The sequence below is a fragment of the Streptopelia decaocto genome, assembly GCF_964273445.1.
Source record: "Streptopelia decaocto genome assembly, chromosome: 3".
Taxonomy (NCBI): domain Eukaryota; kingdom Metazoa; phylum Chordata; class Aves; order Columbiformes; family Columbidae; genus Streptopelia; species Streptopelia decaocto.
This window is the reverse complement of record NC_138656.1, coordinates 43369503-43392036: the sequence shown is the minus strand read 5'-3', so window position 1 is coordinate 43392036 and position 22534 is coordinate 43369503. Positions and strand designations below refer to the sequence as shown.

The 22534-nt window shown below is 39.9% G+C and overlaps 1 protein-coding gene across 1 annotated transcript in view; it reads right to left on the bottom strand.

The window, feature by feature from the left end:
• PCNX2 (pecanex 2) overlaps positions 1-22534 on the bottom strand; it is a gene marked incomplete at its 5' end in the record, with an annotated part of 152799 nt that overhangs the window by 24192 nt on the left and 106073 nt on the right. Inside the window, 3 exons of the mRNA XM_082048020.1 lie at positions 1631-1884; positions 12527-12742; positions 15167-15225. Of these exons, the coding sequence (XP_081904146.1) occupies positions 1631-1884; positions 12527-12742; positions 15167-15225 (529 nt within the window). The remainder of the gene's footprint in view (positions 1-1630; positions 1885-12526; positions 12743-15166; positions 15226-22534) is intronic.

Below are 22534 nucleotides of genomic sequence, written 5' to 3'. Positions count from 1 at the left end.
AGCCACAGGTCATGGCCATCACAAAATCTGGGTACAGTGGAGATGGAGCCACATCACACCTCAGTAGTGTGGAGATCGTTTAACCCACGTCCCTTTTACTCAAATCAGGATCAATTAACCACCTCTGTATCAGACGGGACAAAAGCCCGTCTAAGCCACCTCGCCTACATCAGCTGCTCCTCAGGTATGTCCAGGCACCCTAAGCTACATTTCAGTTCAGTTTTACTTCCCATATGACAAACCTCACACTTTCCACAAGTCCTCTACACATTAGTTGAAGGCACTAAAAAAGTTCCAGTTGTCAAAGCACGTTTCTCCAATGCTTTAAACTAATAAGCTGCTGATTTCATTGCAGCTTAGACTGGGATTTTTTTCAGTCTCGTTCACCATCAAAAGCTAAGCCTTGTATCAGCTTGCATCAGTTTGTGTTCACTTTATTCAGGTTACCTTTTGAAGTGAAGCAATTGTAGCAACATATTCACTTCAGTATAAAGAAGGTGATTTTGTCTTGTTTTTAGTTTAGATACATTGCTTAAAAACAATTTAGTTCATACCCACAAAAATAATTTCTAAAATGAAAAAATCATGCTGACATGCAGCTTTGTTTCTAATTAGTTAATTAAACAAAGCAGGTTGGTTACCAGGCCCTACTGCCTGTAAAATTATTTATGAAGTCCCAGTCTGCATTTTACAAAGTAATTGAGTGTATGATCAAAGCAGCTTTGTGAGGCAATGATCTTGTTTTTACTGCATTGGCTCACTCACAAAAAAAGGCAATTAATTTATTTACAACAGGTCTCTCTCTAAGGTTGACAGGATTTTTACAATTGCAGAAATGTAGTAGGAGGGAGATCCAGGGGTGGCTGGGAGCTTTAGTGAGTGGCTTTGTGGCTGTACCAATGGCACAGGAGGCAGCATTTGGTTCTTGTTGCTTCAGTAGAAGACAATAAAGCTCAGCCATTTCTTCATTTGCTGGACTGGAATGGCTTTGGCAGAAGATGAAGGTGTCTTGCTAGACTATGTGGTTCAATTATTTTGACAAATTAATATCTGTGTGGTCATTATGATCTTAATAACAGTGCAAATACAGAAGTGATGTAAATGAATTGCTGTGTAATCAATGGAATTAAACAAGTTCAAATGTGTTGTAGTATATATGTAAAACATCAGGTAAGGAGGGGGTTTGCACTACTAAAAAAGTATATTTGAGAAACAGCTCTTCAGAGATTTCCCAAGCACTTCATGCTTCTTGATCTTTGTTTTCGCCAGAAAAAAAACAGTGGAAGGCCAAGTCAAGAAGAAATAACAAACTGTCAGTGAAGTTTTGCTTTGTAAGAATGCTTCCTCTGACTCCAGGGCTAGAGGCTGTGAACTCACCTTCTTGATTTCTGCTTAACCAAGCCAGCAATTTTCTGTACTAACTGTAAATGTAAGTGGTCAGAATCAAATGTAGCAAAGGGAGATATGAATTAATTATCCCTACCTAACATCAAATCAATCTGAGTGCCGGTAGTGCAAATGAATACATATAAAGCAAAAAACTTCAAATGCTATTTCTAATACACAGCCAACATTCATTCTTTTCGACAAAGCTGTCTAAGAATATAGTCCACTTTACCAAAGAGTTTACCTTTATATAGTATCGGATAAGTATTCTCCGCAGGTCGAACACTTGCAGCATCGTTGCAGCGTTGTTATCAATGATGCTGTATCCTTCCAGGATGTACTGGGTGCGGGTTATTTCCCAGGTCAGCCATCGCAGGTTAAAGGCTGCATTACACGATAACAAGTGAGGCAAGTGCCCGGGTTTACAACAGCAGCAGCCTTCATTGTCTTCATCTCCTTCAGTTATAGCTTCCACTTCTCTCTGCTGGCAATATGTCCCTTGGCAGTGAGAAAAAGACAGTATGCTGCCAGTTATTGGGGGAGGAGGAGGAAACAAAGGACTTCTTCCAAGCTGAAAAAGGATGATTGAAGGCTCTACACACACAGCAAAAATCTAACAGAAAGAGCTATGGCAGCAAATTAGATGTGCCAATTGATCCATGCGCAGTAGCAAATAAAGAGCTGCACGTTATTTATTTACTATCACCTATAAAAGCCGAAAGGGCCTGATCTAACGTTCTAGGCATTTGGTTCTGAGCTGAGATAAACTACAGGCCACAGCTTCTGCCTTAATAAAAACTCACAGGAAGCAACACTGAAGAGTCTCACTCCATCAGGCACATTAAGCAAATTGATCCAGTCTCAGTCTGCTTCTTCAAATAACACACATGATGCAAACAAAGATTTTACAGCATGTCAAAGCACTTACAAAATCTGGGTTTTAGCAAACTATCTCAGAAAGCAAGTTCCAAAAATAACATCCGATGGGCTATTCTCTCTCCCACTGGAGTAAAAGCTACTCCAGATCAAACATCTCCAGTGACTAGCACTAGTACAGTACATCATGAGGACAGAACAGCTTTCTAAGTAGCCTATTATAGAGGCTTTAGATTAGAATAGAGTAAATCTTCCTGAAAAAGACATGTTAACTCAAAAAGAAGTCATGAGGCAAGAGCAGAAACAACAATATATCTGCTCTGCAAATTCTGCATTTCTGGCCTGTGCTGTGCTCAGTAGAAGGTCAAGCTGAGTCACTTGGGATTTGCAATCTATGAAAATGTGGTTTCTGCACCACGTAGGGCACAACAAATCAAAACCAAGGTGGACATCCATGTGCTCCCCCAGCACTGTTCTCAAAATACATTCTTGATGCATGGCTCCTTTTTAAATTTCCCCTCTGTGGGCTGTTGCTGAACTTACTCTCCATTGAATTTGTACATGAACTGTCTTCCAAGGCCACCTCCCCTGATGCAAGTTACACATATGTCTCGCATGGGCCTCCAGCCTGTGGTTGAGTGTCCCCTCAGGAGAGAGCCGGCTTCACCAGCTGCCAGATGGGCTCAAGAGGAGAGGAAGACAGAGACCACACTGCAGTCTGGCAGTGAAATCCCTCGCCAGGACCAACAGACCTGTTCCCTTGGGGCACTGTAGATGCGAGAAGTTGGCTACGTTCATCATCTGAACATGGACTGGGAAAGAATACAGCGTCAGCTCCAGTCTCCCCTCAGTTTGCCCACACCCTGAGAGAGAACCTGGAGCAAGGCAGCATCCCAAAGGCCTTTCTGTGGAGTGTCATGACCATCACTGTGCCCTTGACTGACCATCCCGGTCCCATCACAACTGTCTGGGCAACAACCTGAGGGCCTTTAGCTTGTACCAATAGAAAGAGCACCCAGATTATTCATCTCTCAACACCAAGAAAAGCCCTTCAAAATAGAACCAAGTATGTTAAAATATTGGTTATCACCATCTCTTTTTTTTTCCCCCTGTACATCTTCTAAAATGTATCCAGCATGCAAAAACATACAAGAAAAAAGATTAATAGAAAGATCTGAAGGAAGAAATGTGTGAGAAAAAACAATGGGATTGTAGCCCTAAGAGATACGGGGAAAAAAGATCCAGTCTATTCTAGTGTTCTCCATTCAGTTTTCTGTAATGAAAACTTACATTCTGTACCCAATGTTGTTCACGCACTGAAGTTTTCCTCCTTGGACCTCAGGGACATACAATATGACAAATTATTAAATGTCTCCAAGTAATCCAAATATAAACATCTTTTCTTTCAAGACTGCCACAAATTACTAAACATGGACCTATCAAGCTGACATTTCCAGTTGGACTGGACATGAACTGGACTGCTTCTGCTTCATATTTCACAGATTTCTACATGATTTAACACTTATTGCTCAACAGCAAAAAAGCAGCAACTGCTCTGGGTCAGTGGATGCTTCTCTGAAGTCAAGTCAGAAGACATCATACTCAAACTGAAGTAGAGAAAGGCGTATTTCTGTGTAGATAGCTTGAAAAGAGTAAAATAACTACGCCATGGCTGGTGCTGTTACTATTGCTGTTACATCTATTTTGAAAGGTCTGATATCTCTCAGTATTAAACTGAATTTAAGAGAAGACACATCTTCATCCCAGGTGCTAAATTAAGTATTGCCTGTTGTTCATAAGCCATGAAAAATACAAGCGTAATAAACAACTGCCAGTGATCCCCTTACAAGTAAAGGAATAAAAGATAGCTTTAATCAGTCTATGTAATTCTGTTCCTAAACATTTTTTTTCTTTTGCTATGCAAATATCACATTTCATTCCTATGGGATGCTAGCTGTTTCTTTGTGCTTTCTGTATTATCTCTATTAATAAATACAAAATATTATTGCTGGATTCCCTCCAATCACTAGTTTTCTTAAGCCATATTTTTTGTAAAATATGTGACTAAAGAGGCTGGCAAATCAAATAATAGGTGAATTCAAGAGACCTTCAGTCTGAGGGAAGCTGTCATTGCATGCATAACAAACAGAAGAACAAGATGCCAGAACAATTATTTGCATTCTCAGCTAATCTGACAGGTAAAAATGTCTTCAAGTCATCTTTGCTAGGTAATTTTAATCAACTGAAGTTGAAATTATATGACAGTGAACACAATCAGCATTGAACTTGGGGAGGGCAAGACATTCTAACTGGTATCATGTTATTACAAAAGCTCTGGGAACCAACCAAGGGAGTTCATGTGGTAATTGTGCAGATCTATTCTAAAGAACGAAATCAGGGCTGTTCTCTGACAATATCTGGCAAACACACACTTGCTTAACAAAAGCTGTTTGATGGACTTTGGTGCTATCACCCTGGGGATTTGGTGTCTTGACTGTTTGCAAAGCCTCTGGGGTAACCCTGATAAGTTACCTGAGCCATGGGCAGTGCTCTGACAAAACACCAAATCCCTATTCCCATCATCACGCTACTGATTAGTATTTGCAAATGACATCTATAAAAGGATTCAAGTCTGCACACACAAAATGCAGGGTTGATACTCAAGTACATGTTGGTTCCTCCCCCAGTTCTTGCAATCAGCTCTAGAAAGACTGTCAATGATTTTCTCTCATCTTTAACTGAGTCTTTCTTTAACCCATAATACACTGGCTGGACTTCAATGCTACAGATTTGCATGTTACTGACAAATTTCATTTCACCAGTGCCTACATCGACCCTTTTTGGTTCATTACTGTAGACGCTGGTACTGCAAAGACCAAAGACCAGCTTAATGCATTGAACCAAAAGGGACAAATCACAGTAAATGAAGTTAAGCATTTGTGTGCATCTTTTACAGAAGGACAACCTTAAACTTTTGTGTCTATGTTATACATCGATGACTAAAATGACAATTTGTATATCGCTTCTCAAAAAATTATCAAGTTCAAGCAACTCAGAAAATTATTCATAAAACCAAAGAGTAGGGAGCAGAGCGTGCACTTCAGTTCGGCAATATAATTATGTGTAGTATCATTAAATATTAAAATACAGGAAAGTGTTTTCACTGGTAATTAGTCATTTTAAAATCTGAGGGAAAACATTATTTTTTTTTTACGTTTCTTTCTGCAGCAGAAAGAAAATAAGCTCTCACCCTTCACTCAAGCTTAGTCATTCACTGTGACCCTTGCTAGTACGGATGAGACCAATTCATTTGTAAGATATCTAACACTGGATAGCTGCCAAAAATCCATCAATGCATAAACGTGTGCCAGCTGAACAAAGCAAGGTCAATCTACGTGAGCTCAGGAGAAAACCGGGTGAGAACCTGGAGCTCTATTTTGCTGACGCACCAGGATTTGAGGACTGACTTGTGCCCTGACAGATGTATCTGACCTAAATGGAAATAAGAAAATTGAAACTGAAGACTGTAATCTCACTTCAAGAGGATACATAAAATACACCTAAGTTAATGATCAACCACCCTTCTAGAATTTAAGGCTGAAATCAAAGTGTGCTTTTGAATTTAATTTTGAAAACTCACTGAATGAAAAGAAAAGCATTTTTCTGTTCTGAAGGTCCAGAAAGAAAATCCTGTAGCACTACCACATACTTCCAGAAGCAGTTTTAATTTCCATAAAATGCTTCAGTTTAACAAAACATCCAGAATGGGGACTAACTGTTGTGGCTGAAGGTAGCAATAGCTTGAGCATTAAGGATTGCTGACATGTAATAGGCAACTAGGGTGCAAAGGTAAATGGAAAGGGCTCACAGGGCTCATGCCCTAACCCCACCCTGCAGACCAGTTTAGAAGATCAACAAATCACTCTCCTGCACTATGCACTTCAAGCTTAAAACTCTGTGGCCCCAACAACCAGTCTTGGGCTAAGGGATTTAACTAGGTGATAAGTCTGAGAGATGGAGCTGGATATGGAGATGCGAGTTACGAGGATGGACTGAAGCCCAGGGTAACTTCTTTTGTAGGCCAGGCAGGGGCCTCTTCACCGCCAACTCCACAAAAGTGCCTGGTTGCTCACCACTTCTTTGGCAAAATCATGCACCTTAATATTTTACAAATAAAGGCATTACAGTACAAATATCTGGCTCTGCTCCAAATTCGAGTATTCCCAAATTCTGACGGATAAGGCTCCTTCTGACATGACACATTTCTGCTCAGGATAGCAGCTTAATGAGCAACAAGAAGTCACCCAGAAGCACAGAGAGCACAGTTTACAGCCATTGAAAGGACGTCCTCTCCTGAAACAAGCATCAGATATAGCTCTAGAAACACAGAAAACCAAATACTTAAAAAGGAGTGAACTGAGCTCCTAAATGTAAACTCATGAACCCCACAACCAGACACATTTTGGAACTCAGCAACTCTTTTGGCTCCTTCCTGCTCTTTTGCTTGTGGAATTTGGATTAAGAACAGAAATAGGCTCTGATAGTCTCAGGTTGTTTAAAAAAAAAAATCTCAGGACTTAAAAGCCAATATCAATTCCTCAAACATCAAAGCTGTTAGTTATAAAACTGTGGTTTAGTTTTCAGCTGCTTTAGGTGCTTGCATGCCTGAAAAAAAGCCTGGTTTTCTAACCAGACCAGTTGCTTTAATAACAGGCATCCCCTCTCCTCAGACACCTTCACTTTTCTTGGTCCACAGAGACACATTGTAGAAGCCCAGGTGGTAGAAAGCAATCTCTAAGGATGCTGGTTGTTAAACTTGCAGCTACCATATACCACAAAAACCTCTCATGTCACCTCTTTTGGAGTGCAATGCAAGACACAATATTTTGTTTCTGGCAAAGACATTTTCTCAATAAAGGTTGCAGTACATCTAACAACATTTTTCCTTGCTTCCAGAAGTCTTCTCCAGTGCACCCATATATACATATTAAATTGTGGAAAGGAAGCAAGGGAAAAAAAGACATCAAATATTTATTCTAGTCTGTGTTACAGAAACTATTCTAAGTTTATTTGAAATTCATAGATGGCTTCCACTGTTGGGGCATCATTGTCCATCTAGACAGGGTTGCACACTGCAGATTTCCTGCTTTTAACATAAACTATCCTCTTCCTTTTCATGCCATTCTTCCCAATTAAATAATCAAGATTAAATAAACCTCTTTGCAACCTTTCTGTTCATGTCTCTAATATTTCTGAGCACTGCATCTTTCGGCCTTTTTTCTTTCCCACAATGTACTTTTTGGTTTTTAACCTTCTCTCCAAAGAGATGTGTTAAAAATGGCTGCTTTTCTCTCAAGTCCTTGTAATTTATCAGTACCTTTTGATGGTCTGGTGCATACATTGAATATACTTCAAGTGTGGTCTCAGGAAAGACAGGAAGGTGGGAACCATTATTTGCTAATAGCAAGAAGTGATTTGTAAAAACAAAAAGTTAAAGTTGCAACCACACTTTAAATAAAGAATGATTCTTGGTAGTGCCACAGAGTCTTCAGACACAAAAAAATCAAACACCAATAAATATTCCTTACACTGGTAATATACTTGCTACTGTAATAAAACTATACAGTGTCCACATACACTGCAGAAATGAGTAATTGTCTTTATTTCTTAGATATCATTAGTGTGCCTAAAGCTTATACCATAAACTGGTTACGTTCATGCATCAATTTGTGTGGGAAAAAAGCTAACATAGAGAAAGCCCCACAGGCGATACCATCCCACTGTCACAGCTGCCTTACACTACGTACAATTACATGTGTCTGCTCTGTGCTTGTGTCCTTGATTCATCTAATGAAGTTCCAAGTGAAGCGTGAATATTGCATGTGCAACATGCAGTAGCAAAAAAATCACAGCAGAGATTTAGAACTTAATTACATGACCGAAGACAACTGGCTGTGAGTTAGAAAACAGCTCCTCAAGTTTTCAGCATCAGCATCCATAAGTAATTTCTGCACATGTAACACCAAACTGGATATTCTCCAAAAGACATTTTGTGGAGACACAGAGTGAACAGGAAAATATTTTACGTTTTCCTTCTTCTACAGAGAACTCACAGCAGCTGGATATTTTGACATTCTTGCTGTTTGTTCCCTGATCATGGGTATTCACCAAATTAAAAAATGCATTATGTATTTCTTCTGGCAGGCTGCTTTTAGCATTCTGCTGTGGTCTAACACAGACAACAGAGTTATGTTACCAAAGGACATGATTCCTCCACACCAGTGTGCAGCTACCTGGAAGTTTTCACCCAGCCTGAGCTCAGTACTACCCTCTCTTCATTTTCGGTCAAGGAGGTGCTAGGCATCTCCTCTCAATACCTGAAGGTATTGAGGCTCCCCTCTGCTTTACACACACAGGACAAACGACAACATGGAGGCACATCCTCTCTCTGTTTTTAGAAAGTGAGTGTGAAGAACTAATTCAACAAGGTGCTTAGTTTGAACAGGACTAAAGATGGATGAGAGGAATCCCAGCCTTGCTGACTCTCTTCTTTCAGTCTGCTCAGTCTGTATCTTCCTACCCTGCTTGCAGGGTTTTGGTTGTTTGGGTTGTTTTTTCTTTTTCGTTTAAAAGCTGTGCCAAATGCTTTTATTACCCAAAGGCATCTGGATCAGTCATTTATAATGCCAACTCTCAATTAGGCTGGACTGCAAACTGCGGAGGCAGTGCCTCCTGTCCCCACTACACTTCAGAAGACTTTCTGACCTCTTCTTTGAGCAGTGCTGTGGCACTATTGCCAGCACAGCTTCTCAGCTACCACATGGAGAAACACCCGTAGGAAAATCCAGAGCTCCAGGTATTGCTTTTGGTTTACTCAAACAGAAAACAGTCACAGAGAACACTCTTGTGATTCCCTCATTTCCAAAGCAAACAAAGATTTCCTATTTAGGGAGCAACAGATTTTTAGGGCCCTCAATTAAAATTACTTATTTGAAACTGAAGTCAAGCAGACAAAACTCAAAAATAATAGTTTTCAAGTTCCTCCTCTAGCCCCTTTTTTCTTTCTTGTGGGTCCTGTGTGAAAAACAGCATGTGTAGACAACTAAAAATAGGAATGTAAGAGGCCCAAAGAAGAGGAAACGAGCCCAGTGCTTAACAACTGCCTGTTGACTTCTTAAACCACCAGATTCTTCCAGGGCAGCTCCATACACCCTTGCCACTTGTGCAGAAAGAAATCCTACCATATTCAGTTGTACCCCACATCTGTCATTTCCAAGACTGGAAATGGGGAAGAACGTGCCTATTCCATGCTGGGGAAGGCTCCTGGTGCTGCCCGGGGGCAGCCGGCTCCATTTTCCTGCCCCTGCAGGCCACGATCCCACACAGAGGAAGGAGCAAAGAAAACCTTCCAAGGAAGAATTTTGGCGCAGCCTCAGCTGGCTCTCAATGGCAAACCATGAAACACATGCGATGCTCGGCCCCAACTGAATTTAAAGGCCTGTTGCATCCATATTTACAGATATATAAAGGGTGAGTGTCACGAGGATGGAGCCAGGCTCTTCTCGGTGACAACCAATGATAGGACAAGGGATAATGTGTTCAAACTGGAACACAAAAGATTCCACTTAAATTTGAGAAAAAACTTCTCAGTGAGGGTGACAGAACACTGGAACAGGCTGCCCAGGGGGGTTGTGGAGTCTCCTACTCTGGAGACATTCAAAACCCGCCTGGACACATTCCTGTGTAACCTCATCTAGGTGTTCCTGCTCTGGCAGGGGGATTGGACTAGATGATCTTTCGAGGTCCCTTCCAATCCCTAACATTCTGTGATTCTGTGATCCAGCAGACACATTAAATCTATTCACAAAGTGAATCAGCTACAGCGCTAACACTGAACAGCATTAGGGAGTCTGCATGGAAAGGTCACTTTTCAGACCCATTTAGTTACTTAAACTATGATTTTAGGGAATACAGAGATGCCTTGACAGGTGGCACGCTGCAATTTTTGAGCTTTGCTCTCAGATCCAAATGTAAAATGGCACTTGCCTGGTAACAAACCATCCTGGCTCAAAGCCAAAACAAAGTCTTCCCAAACCACTTCACAACAAAATTATTCAACTCCCAGTTCATTAAGCCTGTTGGCTAGGGCCCTCATCTTTTTTTCCAGCTAGCACGTGGCTTGAGGACCCTCTCATTTTTTCATCTCTGCTTCCAAGATTTACTTTTCTTGAACTGCCTGGGGATGGTGATGATGCAGAGGGAGCCAGCAGTAGGTGGCAACTACCTACAGGAAAAAAAACCACTCACAAAACTCATGTAATTTAAGCATAAAAGTGAGATTTCTTCTGTTTGTTTCAAACCCTACAGTGACCTATTTTAACACAAAAGGATGATCAGCAGAGATAATTTTCTGAAATTAGAATGCAAGCTCAAGAAAATGTACATGGCTCTGTTTACTAAAAAACCCTAACAAATCTGAACAAAATGTCAACATTGTCCAAGATATGTCTCTAACATACGTACGTAAATCCCCCCTGGAAGTCACTTTTCAGATCTGCAGAAATTAATGAACTCTTTTTTTGATTTCACAGAGTTTCCATTAAAAAATTCTAAATGTGAGCAACTTAAGAGGAAACAAAATTGACAGGCCGACTAAAACTGTCATAAAAAAAAAAAAAAAAAAAAAAGGCAACTATCTAAGAGATTTACCAGCCTGTGAAAACAGCGGTACTGTTCTTGCAGAACAACGTAAATCTGCATTTTTCTGGCCTGGACTTTAAAGAAGCAATAGCAAATTCCAAATCTACCCAAAAAGAAGTCTTCCACCTGTGAACTCTATAGGGTACTTAACCTCAGTACTTATCTCTGACATAGCAGCACCACTGCTTACCTTGGGGACATACAAGGAGAAGATAATCCTTCCAATGTCTTTGAAGTTGAAGAAAGCCACAGAATCACACACACATCATCATGAACAACAAGAAATTACAAGGCTGATAAACAAATTCTTTCTCTTCCTTTCCAGTTGCTTTTTCTTACAATTTGCCTTTGTACTGAATACGTATCTCTTCAGGTACTACAATACCAAGCTGTTTCGGGTATTTGCTGTTTTCTACATAACTTTTCTTAAGATACCAGAGTGTTATCTTCACCCCCACCACACAGGCAGAAAAGTGAACATCAAGCATTGACCACAACCTAGTCAACATCCCACAGGGAGTCTGTGACAGTCAAGACTTGAGCCTACACATTATTTCCTAGTCTAATCCTCCCACACCTAAATATGTTCAACAAGCCAGTCTGTCTCCTATTTTCTCATACTCAACCTTGTTGAAAAGTTGCCTTGAATATATGCTCTTCTACACATTGCCCATTAGATGTTCCCAGGCTTGAGCCTGGGAAGCTGTTCTGGGATTTCAAAACTCCTATCACTTGCAATTGCAAAGTGGGATGTTTGAAAGGTTACAAATCCAAACAACAAACACAGGCAGCCAACATCGGTAGTATGAGCAAAATTTAAAAGCTGTTTAGAGATCTTGCAGTTTTACTTTCAATTTTCTTCCTAGAGACACAACAGACAAAAGGACACTACGAGCAACTGGCCTCACAGAAGCCACACTACCGAGGAAGGGGATGCAACAGCCGTTCCGTGAAGAGACGTGTCCTGACAGAGGAATACACTGAACAAGAAGAAAGAGAAGTCCCTTCCTCAGCTGAAGTCTGCCCTTCCTAAGTAAGAGAAATATGAAGACCTGACCCACTTGCTTCTCCTCTCCTATTCTACTGTGACAGAGACCATCTCAGCACTGGCATCTTGCATGATCCAACACAGGATATTTTCCATGGGGGGAGTCTTATGATATTTGGCATTTTTTCAAAGACCAGTTTTGAGGGTTGAACAATTTTAAGAACCACTTCGGTTTTCATAGCTGTAGTGGGAAAAAATAATCTGAAAACATAAACTAAGCATAACCTAAAAGATCTGTCAACCAAGCAAATAACTCAATAGGCCTTCTTTCTGAAAGTTTTACGATACTCCAGAACATGACTCCAAATTTCTAAACATCCAGGTTTCAGAACATTGTCATTCACATAACGATACAAAGAAGTACAGAGCCTTTAGACAGACAGAAAAATATCTGTAATAAGAAAGAGGGAAAAGTTCTCAAATTCTATAGCATACTATAGAGTTGTGATACATTAAGAAAGCCAGACAGATTTTGTTGCTGGTTTTGTTATTACTTAAATTATCAGGGATCCTTACCTCGAAATTCCAGCCCTCTGAGCTGAAAGGTGACCAGACCATTTCCAATTTCGATCAAATGCACAAAGGCATTTAAATAATCCGATGCCAGAATAAAACAGTCTCCTGTGTTGTAGTTTCCCCAGCGGCCCAGAATCAAATCTCCACAAAGCGACTCCTGTAGAGATCTTGTCAAATGCTCATAAAAAATGGAGTTGAGATTATTGTCATCATTTCCTACAACCAGAGCAGCACACATTTGTAAAAACATAAAATTATTACTACACTAAGCCATTCTGCATAAAAGCCTATGCTATTTTTTATTCCTGCATAAAACCTCTTCCTCTAACTAGATAGTAACTTCTTGATGCTTTATACACACTGCATTTTCTAGGTAGTTTTCAGGTCTTCAGAGAACCAGGTCTGAAATTTCTGTTTAATATTAACAATATTACAAATAAAGCATCAAGTTAGTGATAACACACATAGTTCAGACTACCCAAATCACCAAAACTCCTTCATGTTTTATTACAGCAGGAGTTTTTTGGCTCCTCTGCAATGATAAGTTAACGTCTACATATTGTTCTTAAGAGCAATAAGAAACCACAAATCATTATTATTTTGGTACATAAACTTAAATCTGAATATTATTGTTAGGATTTTTAAAGAATTTGGTCCTATAGCTTCCAGTAATTTAGTTATGATTTATTTCTTTTAGCCCTCCAGGAATTTTTCAAGGCTTTGTCCCTAAAGTATCTGTGGGTACTTAATATGAGGATAGATATTTTTACAGAGTACATTTAGAGTATTGAGAAAGAATGAAACAAGGTCCATTCACCACTAGAACTGCTATGACTTCTTTAAAAATAGTATCAGCTGTCCAGTTACACATCAATTGGAAACACTGTCCAGGTGGGTAACACTCATTACAGTGTAAAGATCTCATCCCATAAAGATCTATGGCATTTAACTGGATTAAAATTAGCAGTTTATGATGATGATCTGTGAAAGGAAATGAATCTTTCATAAATGCTAACAGTGTCACATAATCCAATGCGGTGTTGTCTTGTGTTTGTACTCTTTTACATAATATATGCACTTGACATGAGACCTGCTTTTATTTTCTGTATTACATCAGTGTCGCACCTTCAATACTTTTAAAATGCTGGTGCATGAATAGATGTACATGTACAAAACAACATCTTGGAGGTATATTTGTATACATGAGAGCATATCAGCTACACTTGCATATTTATGTATGTGCATATCTGGGAGCAGATCTAACATGGAGAGCAACTCAGAGTATGACAGGCTGTAGCTTTCCCTACAAATTGCTCCTCAATGCAAAAGGAAGAGTGGGTGTGCTACTACACAGCTTTTCGTCACCGCGGCCATTATGCATCCAGCCCTGGTACACATGTACATGCAGGTGCATATACAGATACAGACAAAATCAACTATAGACCTTCTGAAGCATATTCAGTCAAAATCTAAATGAGTCATAAAACGAATCTTTTAAGCACACACACAAAAAGAATGCTTTGCTTGAGCTATGGGTTTTAAAACATAATTAGCTTATTAGCATATATAATAATGCTAAAGGTTACTGCTAAGAGATGACAGAATGGCCTTGGGAAACATCTTAACTATCTGCCTTGAACTGATAAATAATAAAAGAGCACTATATAAGCCTCAAATTGCTAACACCATGCTTGCTTTCTTGGATGCTCTGTATTACACCCATTTCTGCTTAAAGATGTGTATTTGTTCATGCTACTAATGTAATGAATAAGGATAAAAAGACAGGCAGATATCAATATAACAAGAATAATTAAAATGTAAACGTATGCCTCCACAATACAATCCCTAACACCTCAGTGGTAAAATAAAATCAGCTGCAGAACACTAAAGCAGAAGAAACCCCTGTATGAAACCCTGGCTTCCCACTGGGACTGCGATTTGGCACAAAACTCTGCTATCAGTCTCCCCTGGAAAGGGCTCTGTCCTGCCAGGTGCAGAAGAGCATCAGCTGAGGTGCCACACGCTGTCCGTGTCCACTGGCTTGCCAGAAAATATCTCACTTCCCACTCTCACAGGAACCACCCAGTGCAGCCCAGAAAGATGCTTTATATCCCCAGGGACTGGAGCTCATTTCACAGACCAGCACCTGCAGGAGCAGCCCACCATACTTCCTGTGTCTTTCTTTTACCCCCTCCCACAAATTCCCAATTTCTCCTCCCGCCTCTCCAAAAAGGTTTCTCTCTGGGGAAGAGGAGATAACCATCAGGCCAAACTATGTGGTGGCAGGGGCACTGTTATCTGCAGATTTTTTCCAAAACCTTTTACTCTTTCCAAAACCTTTACTCTTTTACTTTGAGTCCAGCCAAGACATCTGCTGCATGCTCTACACAACCAGCAGTGTTCTTATTAACCAAGGGGTGCACAGCCCAGCAGCTGCCTGATCAGCTACATGGAACTGAAAAGAGAATTTAGTTAAGTCACGTGGTGTGAAGTGGTGCTCTGCTACACTTAAAATACTCTGGTTTGTTCACACATCATTTAAAACCTTTGCACTTCTTTAGCACCCCAGGCAAAGCCTTGCTCATGTAAATACATCACATTTTGCAAATCAAGCGAAACACCCAAACTCCCAGGCCATACCTGCATCCTTTTCGATCTGAATTGCCAGTCTCGTGTTGGAATGGTCCGATCTTTTGGTGCTGGAAATAAAGACATGTTGTAGAGCCAATTCTCTTTTTAAAAAACAGATTCTCCCCAAATCACATTTTTATTTTCTTTTTAGCGTATCTTCATGTTCTGTGTTTATATCATTATGCAGTTCACACTCCTCCATTTATACAGTCCTAAAATTACATTCAGCCCTTTGAAGGCAATTGCGAGGCTGATGTGGCCCCTGGTGAAAATGAATTTGACACTCCTGCTTTAATCCATTCATCAGTTTACTCCAAGTAGCCATATATAGTATTTCAGTTCAGTATTGATATTGTAGCTTATCAGCACATAAAACAGAAGTATCTGTGTTTCTTCCTCCTTTTCCTCAAACTCTTTTTTCCCCCCTTTTCCATCTTGTGGAACAGAGGTCACTCAGGATTTGGCATCTGTGATCATTCACAGCACTACATACTTAAATAATTGAACTGGCTGCAGAAGTACACGAGCCAGGTGCCACCAAAACAGTAAACAAAAAGAATATTAAATCAGTCTTTCTTCCCTTCTAAGCTTTAAGGGAAACAGGTAGACTTGAGGGGCTTTCCCTATGTGAAAAATCTTTCTGTGGGTGTAAGGCATCTATGGAAAAACAACAACAAGATATCACTTTTAGTTTCATATTTAGCTAGACAGCAACAAGAGTCTCTGGTCATTCTTGTCACTTGAAAAAGAGTAAATTACAGGCTCTCATTGCATAAAAACAGTAATTCTGTCTCCCTTATGAATGACATATTCCCTACTAAGTATTTTCATTTTAGCACTAGAATATAAATACCATGGGAAAAATGGTCACAGAACAGAAAGCAGATTGCATTGAGCTTTTATTCCTACCTGTAATAAAAGACACTAACAAAGTCTGAAAATAAAGAATGAATACACTACAGGCAGCATGTGTCCAACAGAAAGGAGTGGTTGTTGTGGTGACAAGTGATATTTAACACCAGAAGTCCAAAGCAGCTCCCAAGCATCCATCTCCTAGGCCTTCAGGGCACAAGTGACAACCTGGCTAACAGAAACGCATGCTATGATGAATATACATTTCCCTGAAATACTGTTCTGACAGTGATGCTTTAGGATTTCGGGACATTTAATTAAGAATATTGTCTCAAAAGTTTTACCCTCAATCACCAGACTTAGCAGAAGACCTATCAATCAGATATGTAAATATTATCCTTCCTTGAAAAATGGGCTTAAAAGAGAAAATGGGGAAAGACAAAGCTGTTCGCTCTAAACCACATTTTACAGAAGGTTACACATGACAGTGGCAAGAGTCTCATCTGTTCACCAGCCCACAAACACAGGGGAAAAGTGCCAAGGCACCATCTCTCCTGGCACAGGAACCGAGGGAGACATCCAGGCATTGCCCTCATCACGTCCTTGGTCAAACAGTGATGAGGGTACAGCCTGATGGGATTGGCTGGGGTCTGGCTCATGGGGGTGGAGCACAGAGCACAGTGGAGATTTTTAATGGGATGATGGTTGGCCAGTCAACTTAGAAACCCCAAATTTAGCTACTCGCTATGAGAACTTAGATATGCCCCAAAGATGACTATGGCAAAGAGGGTAAAAGTTATATGGGAGGCTTTCACACAGCTTAAAGAACGTTGACAAAGGATGGTGTAAACACAGGGTAATGTTGCCTTTGAAGCACAGCAGAGACTCTCCGGTTGTCCGTATGTCCTCATTGCAGTATTGGCTTCCAGGATTCCATGTGTCAATATACAATTTATTTCAAAAGGTGGAAGTTTCTGAGCTGAAGCTATAAGCTCATGCTGAAGCCAACTGGAAGAAGGATGCCATTGATGTCCCTAATGTTAAAAAGCCTTTTCATCCACCTTCTACAGCCTCCTCCAAAAAACTGTGGAAAACCAACCACCAGAAAAATTGGACACAGGCTTCCATGTAGCAGACAGAAGAGGATCAGAACTGCTTTACTTCTACTCCCTACAAGCAACTGATTTTTGCTTTAAAAAGGCATGTTCTTTACTTTGCAAGAAATACAGTTAGAGAGAATATGAGTCTTAATTAGAATTATTTGTAATTAATATTAGTACATTATCTACATAGATTAACATTTTATTAGATGTATTATTTATCTTCCTGCCTCTGGTTGGCTCAGCTTATTGTAACTGCAATTTTCATTTCCTATGCAACAAAAAATGTCAATGGGGGGAGGACCTTCTAAGAAGTTCAGAATATAAAGAATGATTTTACTTCAAAAAGGTTGTCAGAATTCTTCTACCCTGATATACATCCACCTGCATTTGCAACTTACGCAAGAGTAAGCATAGAGATTAGGTTATGGAATTCAATCAATTTTCTATTCTCAACAGAGAAATACTGCTGATTTCCAAATGCATATGTTTTAAGATTATGAGACTTCTTGTTAATGTTCAGTCCCTCTGAAATCAGTGTGGCACTATGAGGTACAAGTCAATACTACTCTTTATCCCAGTTTTTTACCAGCCTATAAAGCATTTCCGTTCTTGAGGCACATTGAGACCCATACAAATCAAGCAATACTTCAGAAAATTCTAATCTATAACAGGTAGAAATCCTTTTGCCCAGCATGCAGCTGTGGCTCCATTTCTTTCCTTTTTATTTTATTTTTTTTTTTCTTTGAGAGAAGTTGCGTGAAACAACCAGGGAAAATCACGAGTGCTTCAGGACACTCTGAGACAGCTAATGCAGCTGATGGGAAAGAATGGAAGGAAACAGAACAGCTCTCACAAACAAAACAAAACCAGACTCCGTTGCAGCTTTATGCTCCATTCCAAGCACAGTAAGGATTGCTTTAGCAGCTAAACCATGGGCCTCAGGACATGACACAAGAAAGGATTTACCTTTTCAGACACTACTAGAAAAACTCAAATCTTTATACAGATATTTTGAAGCATAGTTTTAATTTTTTTAAGACCGAAGGTAATACACAGACAATTTGTAAAGCAACCTCCTGTCCTGAAACCGTCCCAGTTTAGTTGAATAAATTCAGTCTAGTAATCCATTTTGGACTTTAAAAACCAAACATAGCTCCCAAAGCTATGTTTGTACCTTCCTGAAGGCAATGGGAATTTGCATACCATCAGATTATAATACACTGCACCTAACACTCAAATGGGCAAAATCTTTATTCGTGGGCTTTTCACTGTTGACTAGGACTTCTCAAACTGGATTTTTGGGACTAGTGGGTGATTTGGGCTTTCTTCCAGTGGCCTCTTGTTTTAAATTTGGTTGTTACCACTCATCCAAGGTGATAATTAGATCAGTAATTGCATTCCTTCCTGATTTGCATTATTCTATGCAAACCAACTGCAAGTCCTTGAGCACTTACCCTGGAGAGCAAGAGATTGTGTTTGAGCATCTTCAGCTAAGTCTTCAGTAATTTTGAAGTAAAAATCCTGCTTAGTTCCTGAAACATCTCTCTCACGCTCTTTTAATCCAGCATTTATGTGGGCACTGAGACAATCCACGGGTATGCACAGCGCTGTTCATGCCATTATAACTATCGCTTCCCTTTGCAAAAGGATGAAGTCACTTCCTATACTTCCCTTGTCCAAAAATATTGCCTTGTTTTTCGACCTGGAAAGACTTTATTCTCTCACTTTACTTTCCCAGTTCCTTAGAAGGGCAAAAAAAAAAAAAAGACTGAAGGAGATTCAGGCAGCCTGGGGAACATACAGCGGATAGTAAGAATTTGGCAAATTGAGAAGACAAAACCAAACAAACAAACAAAAAAGCTGTGCTTATTTGCAAAAGAATAAAATCACAGCTGTTCTATCTGCCTTGCTACTGTTGCGTTTTTCCTCAAAACACAAATTTCGGATTTCCAGGATTCCTGCTCTGAAGGAGGGGATGTCTACTTTGAAAGAACAAAGAAAAGCATTTCCCCTCTGGGGGACGCAAGAGATGCCTTTCCAGGGGAGATCCAAAGTTTTTCTTTGTGTCCAGTACATTGGAATCTGACTTTCCATGACATCTAACATGCAAATCTAACAGAGCTCCAAACTCTACTATGCTGCAGTCCTATGATTATTCATGGAAGTCTCGAAAAAAATCCTCAACATTTTCTTGTGAATGTGTTATGTTGCTGGCACTATAAATGGAAGGCTTAGCATTAAAAACACAGTAGTAGTAGAAGGCTATGACAGTGAGGCAGGAGAGAGAATGAGGAGATGGTAGAGTAAGCAGGCAGACATGAATATTTGAAGGACACCAGCGGCAAAAACGATGGTACTAATTGGAAGTGGGAGGATGCCCAAGTAGTTTTAAATCAATTCATCTAAAAGGCAGAATGATTCCAGTGCGATTATAACAGCAAAGGCTGACAGCCCCTTCGCGCATCACCATGTCCAGGTTTTCTGGGCAGCTGCATGGAAGAGATGCCTCAGGTTTAACTCACATCAATAAAGATCTCTTAAAAATGAAAGCAACTTCTCCTTCCTGCTCACTCTCTCCGATTTTTATCTTTCATGCTTTCTTCCTCCCCTCCTTCCCTAATTGCTCCAGTGTTTTATCTAACAAAAATAAAAAGTGGCTTTGCTTGAACACCAGGAAATTGGGGGAGGGCTATGGTATAAAAAGTTCCAGTTGTTAAGGACAGCACCGTTGAAGGATCCTTTTAGAACACAGGAAGGTCTTACTATCAATAATGTTTCCTGTTCTTAGGGTTCCTTTAGTTTCTTAAAAAGCTTTTTATAATTCATTCTGAGAGCTTTGGGGCTTTTTGTGTTTTAGGTTTTGGGGTGGGGGGGTGTTTCTTCGGTTTTGTTTTTTTGTAGGTATAAAAATCAGAGTTGCAGTCATTTGCTGAGCTACTGCTGAGCATGTTTATTTGGCATATTCTGAAGCCTTCCTGGAGATGAGGTTTCTGTGCCCCTGCAGCAGTAGGGATGCAAATGAGAGGTGTGAATTTGAGATCAAAAACTGAGTGCCCAAATAGGGATTAAACAGCCCACCTAAATGTTCTGACATTCAAAGGTTTAGCTGGGGAATTCACCTCTTATTTGTAAGCCAGGTCATTTAAGCATCTGTGTACTTTAAAATATTCACTAATGCTTTACCAAAATGTCATCAATATCCCTGCTTTTGTCTTATTTGTCTGCCTTGCTACTTAATTTCTTCCCCCTTGTCCTTGTATGCTTTTTCTTTTGAAAGGCATTTAGTCACTATCTTCAGGTATTTTATACTAAATGATACAAGAAGCCCTATAAGTGGAAGGATTATGCCAACTGTACAGAGACGTTCGTGTTCACTCTTCTGTCAGTGAAAAGGGGCTTAGACCTGACATTCCTGTGAGGATGTGGCTTAGCACAGGACCCTGCATCACAATCATACCTCACTGCCTGCAATCCATAGACACACTTTTCATTTAAAAGCAAATGTGTTAATTACACACAAAACCATGGATCTGAAATAGGGCAGGTGAGTGTTATTTTCCTGGTTTTCTCATCACAAACCAAAGCAAACGTCATAGTAAAGGTACAACACTGTGCCCACTGCTGGGTTAGAGTTCTGCAGGACTAATGCACTTGGGCTCTGTACTGGCCAATGGGCCCATGAGTGAACTGGCAAAAGCCTGAGAAGCAGTAAGGACCTGGAGAGTAGAACGGAGATGATAAGAAATGTCCTGTTGGCATTTTCACCAGAAAAAAGAGCGAGATCAGACAGAAAACAACGAAAACAAAATGAAAAAACAAAAGCCAAGAAACAAACCACACACCAAAATGTTGGGAGCCCCCTTCAGCAAATATGGCCAAGGTGTTTATCTCCTTTACTCCACAGATTGATGCACATTGCTTAAATATCACAAAAGGGGGAAAGGACAGCAAGGCATTTCAGAATTCATTATTAATATTCTTTGTTGTTGACAACAAAGTGCTCTTATGTTTTTTCAGTGTGAAATATTAAAATAACATAAACTTAAGATTTTTTAATTGTCACTTTTAAACTCAAGGTCACTGCTTAAAAATAAAATTAGGAGGTGGGGATAGCAAGAAAGTATGAGGAAATACAAGAGTAAGACAAAGACTGGTGAATGATGACTTACAAAGAAAGCCTACATCAGAAATACCAGGTTAGCACACTATCAGGTACTCCATATACATATTTTCACCGAAAGACGAAGGGAGGCAAAATGGAAGCTAACCGAACCTTTCCAGTGCCATAAACCTGCGAGTGCAGCATCAGTGATACTACACTGAAGAACAAGAAAAACCTTATTGCTACTGTGCAGTTGTACAAAACCCAGTCTAAAACAGGGATAACTTTTAATACCTCTGTTTTCCTCATTGCAAAGGCTGCTGAGAGTGTTAATCATTTGCGGCAGTTGTTACGGTAGTCTCTACAGTACTCTTCAGACTGAAACAAACTCTGCAGAGCAAATACTGCCAGTCAAAGGATTAAATTTAAAAAAAAAAAAAAAAAATCCCTGTAGCATTCATCCAGTGTTTACCTAGTCCCAACTAGCATAAAGCTTCAGAGACAATTCTCAGTGGCAACGGTGACATAATTCTGCATTTTGCATTACCTCAGAAATAAGTGAGAGATATTTTACTTTTTTGCTCTTATGAGCCCTCAGGCAATTTGGGACCAGTACATACTCTTGTACATCAGAAGACAATCAGGACTTAGGCAAGCTGTAGCGTGAATTATTCCCTACTGCTATCTTTACACAACTTATGTATCACCTCAGTTAGAACAGCTATACTTGCTGTGATCTCAGCTTTTCCCCATATTCACAAAAGTTGCTTGAGTAAGTATCTTCTTAAATGGAAGGTTTGAGTTTAGTACCCTGAACCTCAGCTTGCCCCTAAACGTTTGATTCAGTTCAATCTAAAACAGGAGATAATCTACATTATCCAAGTGAAAGGCATGAATGCTTGCTGAGAACAGTTATTCTTATGGAAATTCAGTCAACCCATTTCAACAGGTTTCCAATACTCGACATGACAGAACTTTCATGAGTTTACCTCATCTCATTAGATTTACAAAATATGGAAGCTAAGCATTAGATGAACATCTTATAAATTTTTAGTGCCACTGTATATCAACACAAGCCTTTAAAATATTACATGCGTCCCATTTCTGATTAATGAGTGCATTCTCATCTTTCTCTTATGTCCTGTTGCTGCTTTCCTTTCCAAATATCTTTACAAGTCCTCTTCTAACATCGTTATGATTTCTTTCTTTCCTCTATAGGTCTGAGTTTCTGCTTATCAATATCCGTTGCATTATCCTCTCAGATTTTTCACTGCATGCCTTTTCCTTTTCTGACCATCCCTTTCCCTTTTCACTTATCCC